General features: G+C 47.9%; 1 protein-coding gene across 1 annotated transcript in view; it reads right to left on the bottom strand.

The window, feature by feature from the left end:
* The window catches only part of ZNRF1 (zinc and ring finger 1), a 13,589-nt gene extending 11,845 nt beyond the window's left edge, over positions 1–1,744 (bottom strand). Inside the window, exon 1 of the mRNA XM_075838362.1 lies at positions 1,094–1,744. Within this exon, the coding sequence (XP_075694477.1) occupies positions 1,094–1,421 (328 nt within the window). The 5' untranslated portion in view covers positions 1,422–1,744. The remainder of the gene's footprint in view (positions 1–1,093) is intronic.
* Between the last annotated feature and the right edge of the window lie 5,364 nt (positions 1,745–7,108).

Genomic DNA, 7,108 nt, shown 5'->3' with positions numbered 1-7,108 from the left:
ATTGTCCAGACTAGATGCAATTGTAACAAATCTCTCTCCTGTCCTGATACTGTGTTACAATGTATCAGTGCAGGTAATATGTACACTGTATAGTCCACAGTTGATTGTCTAGACTGGATACAAAATCCTTAGTTGTGATAGGTTTTCATTCACTGAAAGAAAGCTAAAATCTTGAAAATTGTGAGAAATGCGGATAAAGAATATTGGGAACTTGCAGAACTCTCTCATACCATGTAGAAGAAGCTCCTGTCATGGTGCCCCATTATGACTGGTAACATGCCCGGGCTATAGGTTCAGATGTGATATCCAGAATACGAAGAGTTAAACATGGTTCCTATAATCCCCTCTACCTCAGACCAGGTAGTGGGGGACGGGCACAGGGGAGAACATAACCACATGTTGCTCCTTACAAGGCTAGGTGGGCACCGAGGGCAGGATGGGGCAGACCGTTTTATGTATCAGCACAATGTTGCGATGGATGGAGGCAGCGAAAGCGTGAGGGGCACAGGACAGGGTGGACAAGACAAGTGGGTGAAGGGCACAGGGTGGGTGAGACAGGTGGTTAAGGGGAACAAGACTAGGGCACATGGTCAGATTACTGTATGGATAAGACAGGTGAGGGCACAGGGAAGGTAAAACAAGGTGAAGGGCACAGGACATGGTAGAGCTGGTTAGAGGTGGGGGAACAGGACAGGGTGGGTAAAACATAGGTGAGGGTAAAGGCGCTGTACAGGGGGCACGGCATGGGTAGGACAGGTGGGTGAGGGCACTGTACAGGGGGGGGGGCACCGGGTGGGTGAGGGCACTGTACAGGGGGGGGGGGCACCGGGTGGGTGAGGGCACTGTACAGGGCGGGCACCAGGTGGGTGAGGGCACTGTACAGGGCGGGCACCAGGTGGGTGAGGGCACTGTACAGGGGGGGCACCAGGTGGGTGAGGGCACTGTACAGGGGGGGCACCGGGTGAGTGAGGGCACTGTACAGGGCGGGCACCGGGTGGGTGAGGGCACTGTACAGGGGGGCACCGGGTGGGTAGGACAGGGGGGTAGGGGGCACACGTTCGGGGTCCTCCCCGGGAGGTTCCCGGTCACTCACCGCTCTGTGCTCCGATCCACCTCGGGGTGAGCTGCAGGGTGTCGGTGAGGGAGGCCCGGGGTCCCAGGTAAAGGCCTCCCCGGCTCTCCTCAGCCCCGGAGCTGCCTCCTCTGTCGGGTTCGGGCCCAGCCCGGTACAGGCCAAATGGTAGTCCCGCCGCTGGAGGCTCCAGTCCGGACACCGAGCTGACTGAGCGGCTCCGCAGCCCCATAGCGCCGCCTGGACGGTAATGTCCAAAGTGTGAGGTCGGGGGCACGGCGCCGTCACCTGACGCCACCCCGGGGAACGGCGCCCGGGAGCGGGAGGCCGAGCTCTGCTTTCCCCCCATGGGGCGGCTGCTGAGGGCTGAGAGGGCGCGGACAGGAGCGGGTGTCGCACAGGTAGAGGAGCCGGCCTCACATATGTCCCGGGGCACGGCGGGGAGCTGGAGAAGCCTCCGGGGGGCGCTATCTGTGAGGAGCCCGCTCTCTCACTCAGGTCTCCGGGGTGACGGGCCCATCAGGCCTCTCCAGACCTGGGGTGTCCATCGCCGAGCTCCCCACTGTCTCTAAGGCCTGGGGGTCCCTGCCGCTCCGATCCCCAATCACACGTATCCGCTGCTTCTGTCTGACTCGCCGCTTGTTGCTGGGTTGGAACAATAGCGACGAGGTCTGCGCATGTGCGACTCTGCCGGCTCCTCCCCTTCCCAATGTCCTGTGAATTAACCCCTTCACATTCTCCTTACCCTCCTAGTCCTGCACATTAACCCTTCTCCTCCTTTGCTCCCCTCATTGTCCCTGGCATATTACCGGGCAACCAGCTCCTCATCACTGACATCTGGGACATGTGCATTTCATAAAGAGGAATGTATCCACATAGCCAGTATCACACGATAGGTTTAGATACACAGCAGAAAGTATCACACATGATAGGATTAGATACACAGCTCAGCAGAAAGTATCACACATGATAGGATTAGATACACAGCTCAGCAGACAATACCACGCATGATAGGATTAGATACACAGCTCAGCAGACAGTATCACACATGATAGGATTAGATACAGCAGCTCAGCAGACAGTATCACACATGATAGGATTAGATGCACAGTTTAGCAGACAGTATAACACATGATAGGATTAGATACAGCGGCTCAGCAGACAGTGTCACACATGATAGGATTAGATACACAGCTCAGCAGACAGTATCACACATGATAGGATTATATACACAGCTCAGCAGACAGTATCACACATGATAGGATTAGATACACAGCTCAGCAGACAGTATCACACATGGTAGGAATAGATACGCAGCTCAGCAGACAGTATCACACATGATAGGATTAGATCCACAGCTCAGCAGACAGTATCACACATGATAGGATTAGATACACAGCTCAGCAGACAGTATCACACATGATAGGATTAGATACAGCGGCTCAGCAGACAGTATCACACATGATAGGATTAGATACAGTAGCTCAGCAGACAGTACCACACATGATAGGATTAGATACAACTCAGCAGACAGTATCACACATGAGGGGATTAGATACACAGCTCAGCAGAGAGTATCACACATGATAGGATTAGATGCAGCGGCTCAGCAGACAGTATCACACATGATCGGATTAGATACACAGCTCAGCAGACAGTATCACACATGGTAGGAATAGATACGCAGCTCAGCAGACAGTATCACACATGATAGGATTAGATACAGCAGTTCAGCAGACAGTATCACACATGATAGGATTAGATACACGGCTCAGCAGACAGTATTACACATGATAGGATTAGATACAGCAGTTCAGCAGACAGTATCACACATGATAGGATTAGATACACAGCTCAGCAGACAGTATCACACATGATAGGATTAGATACAGCAGCTCAGCAGACAGTATCACACATGATAGGATTAGATACAGCTGCTCAGCAGACAGTATCACACATGATAGGATTAGATACACAGCTCAGCAGACAGTATCACACATGATAGGATTAGATACACAGCTCAGCAGACAGTATCACACATTATAGGATTAGATACACAGCACAAAGTATCACACATGATAGGATTAGATACACAGCTCAGCAGAAAGTATCACACATGATAGGATTAGATACACAGCTCAGCAGAAAGTATCACACATGATAGGATTAGATACACAGTTTAGCAGACAGTATAACACATGATAGGATTAGATACAGCTCAGCAGACAGTATCACACATGATAGGATTAGATACACAGCTCAGCAGACAGTATCACACATGATAGGATTAGATACACAGCTCAGCAGACAGTATCACACATGATAGGATTAGATACACAGCTCAGTAGACAGTATCACACATGATAGGATTAGATACACAGCTCAGCAGACCGTATCACACATGATAGGATTAGATACACAGCTCAGCAGACCGTATCACACATGATAGGATTAGATACACAGCTCAGCAGACAGTATCACACATGAGAGGATTAGATACAGCTCAGCAGACAGTATCACACATGATAGGATTAGATTCAGCGGCTCAGCAGACAGTGTCGCACATTATAGGATTAGATACACAGCAGACAGTATCACACATGATAGGATTAGATACACAGCTCAGCAGACAGTATCACACATGATAGGATGAGATACACAGCTTAGCAGACAGTATCACACAGGATAGGTTTAGATACACAGCAGAGAGTATCACACATGATAGGTTTATATACACAGCAGAGAGTATCACACATGATAGGTTTAGATACACAACACAGAGTATTACTCATGATAGGTTTAGATACACAGCAGGGAGTATCACACATGATAGGATTAGATATACAGCAGACAGTATCACACATGATAGGATTAGATACACAGCTCAGCAGACAGTATCACACATGATAGGATTAGATACACGGCTCAGCAGACAGTATCACACATGATAGGATTAGATACACAGCTCAGCAGACAGTATCACACATGATAGGATTAGATACGCAGACTCAGCAGACAGTATCACACAGGATAGGCTTAGATACACAGGCTCAATAGACAGTATCACACAGTATCACACAGGATAGGCTTAGATACACAGGCTCAGCAGACAGTATCACACAGGATAGGATTAGCTACAGCAGCTCAGCAGACAGTATCACACATGATAGGATTAGATACACAGCTCAGCAGACAGTATCACACATGATATGATTAGATACACAGCTCAGCAGACAGTATCACACATAATAGGATTAGATATACAGCTCAGCAGACAGTATCGCACATGATAGGATTAGATACACAGCTCAGCAGACAGTATCACACATGATAGGATTAGATACAGCGGCTCAGCAGACAGTATCACACATGGTAGGATTAGATACACAGCTCAGCAGACAGTATCACACATAATAGGATTAGATATACAGCTCAGCAGACAGTATCGCACATGATAGGATTAGATACACAGCTCAGCAGACAGTATCACACATGATAGGATTAGATACAGCGGCTCAGCAGACAGTATCACACATGATAGGATTAGATACACAGCTCAGCAGACAGTATCACACATAATAGGATTAGATATACAGCTCAGCAGACAGTATCACACACGATAGGATTAGATACACAGCTCAGCAGACAGTATCACACATGATAGGATTAGATACACAGCTCAGCAGACAGTATCACACATAATAGGATTAGATATACAGCTCAGCAGACAGTATCACACATGATAGGATTAGATACACAGCTCAGCAGACAGTATCATACATGATAGGATTAGATACACAGCTCAGCAGACAGTATCACACATAATAGGATTAGATATACAGCTCAGCAGACAGTATCACACATGATAGGATTAGATACACAGCTCAGCAGACCGTATCACACATGATAGGATTAGATATACAGCTCAGCAGACAGTATCACACATGATAGGATTAGATACACAGCTCAGCAGACAGTATCACACATAATAGGATTAGATATACAGCTCAGCAGACAGTATCACACATGATAGGATTAGATACACAGCTCAGCAGACAGTATCATACATGATAGGATTAGATACACAGCTCAGCAGACAGTATCACACATGATAGGATTAGATACACAGCTCAGCAGACAGTATCATACATGATAGGATTAGATACACAGCTCAGCAGACAGTATCACACATAATAGGATTAGATATACAGCTCAGCAGACAGTATCACACATGATAGGATTAGATACACAGCTCAGCAGACAGTATCACACATGATAGGATTAGATACAGCTGCTCTCTTCGTGTCTGTTCGTCTTTTTCCATTAATAAATGTATTGGTGTACGGACTCAACAGAAAGTCTATGAGCCCGTACTCCGATACATCGGCTTTCCGGAAAAAGCCAAACAGCGGCAGAGCGCTCACACGAGCACTTTATCTAGCGATTGGTGGGGGTCTCAGTGCTCGGACCCCCACCAATCCAAACTTCTGATATGTCACTATAAGGACGGATTTACACGAACGTGTAATACGTCCGTGCAACGCGCGTGCTTTTCACGGGCGTCGCACGGACCTATGCTAGTCTATGGGGCAGTGCAGACTGTCAGTGTTTTTTGCACAGAGCGAGTCCGCTGCGTAAAACTCACGACAGGTCCTATATTTCTGCGTTTTTCGCGCATCATGCACCCATTGAAGCTCAATAAGTGCGTGAAAATCACGCATGCCACACGGAGGCACCTCCGTGGGATCTGCGTGATTCGCGCAACAGCAGGCAAACTATGATTGCAAACAGAAAAGCACCACGTGCTTTTCTGTTTACAAACATCCAAACAGAGTGTCATAATGATGGCGGCTGCGCGAAAAGCACGCAGCCGCGCATCATATGATCATGACACACGGAGCTGTTAAGTGCCTTTTGCGCAGGCAAAACGCCATGTTTTTTGCGTGCGCAAAACACACACGCTCGTGTAAATCCACCCTTAGGCTGGATTCACACGAGCATGTTCGGTCCGTAAAGGACGGAACGTATTTTCGGCCGCAAGTCCCGGACCGGACACACTGCAGGGAGCCGGGCCCCTAGAATCATAGTTATGTACGATGCTAGGAGTCCCTGCCTCTCCGTGGAACTACTGTCTCGTACTGTAATCATGTTTTCAGTACGGGACAGTTGTCCCGCAGCAAGGCAGGGACTCCTAGCGTCGTACATAACTATGATGCTAGGAGCCCAGCTCCCTGGACTGTGTTCGGTCCGGGACTTGCGGCACAAATACGTTCCGTCCATTACAGACCGAACATGGTCGTGTGAATCCAGCCTTAGGGTATGTTCACACACACTAATTACGGACGTAATTCGGGCATTTTACGCCTTGAATTACGTCCGAAAATGCGCCTCGATAGCGTTGGCAAACATCTGCCCATTGAAAGCAATGGGCTGACGTTTGTCTGTTCACACGAGGCGTATATTTACGCGTCGCTGTCAAAAGACGGCGCGTAAATAGACGGCCGCGCCAAAGAAGTGTCATGTCACTTCTTCAGACGTAAATGGAGCCGTTTTCCATGGACTCCAAACAGCTCCAAAAACGTCTAAAAAAAAACAGCTGAAAATAAGAGGCTGCTTTCCCTTGAAAAAAGCTCCGTATTTTACAGCCGTTTTTACTTTAGCGTGTGAACATAGCCTTAGATGGAGCAGATGGAAGATACATCATGGGTTCGTCTTCCCCTGTAGCTATATTGCCTTCATATGTTTTAAGAGCGTTAAATCTGTACAGATTCGAAACAGACATGATATTATAATATCTCATAATGCCATAATTTTTCATTCTTAATCCTGGAGAAATCCTTTAAATCCTGATCCATTTGATCTGGTGATTTTTGTAGAACTAGTCAAAAACGTCCTTGCTCTCTACTGATCTCTAGCGGTGACACTGAGAATTGCAATCTAAAGAATTAAAACTACACCTCCCAGAACACCATGCGCGGTAGCGTGAGTTGGTTGCTAGGTGACGGCTACGTGATGACGCACGACGTTTGTTGTTGT

This window comes from Rhinoderma darwinii, chromosome 9 (genome assembly GCF_050947455.1).
Source record: "Rhinoderma darwinii isolate aRhiDar2 chromosome 9, aRhiDar2.hap1, whole genome shotgun sequence".
Taxonomy (NCBI): Eukaryota; Metazoa; Chordata; class Amphibia; order Anura; family Rhinodermatidae; genus Rhinoderma; species Rhinoderma darwinii.
This window is presented reverse-complemented; position numbering and strand designations above follow the sequence as displayed.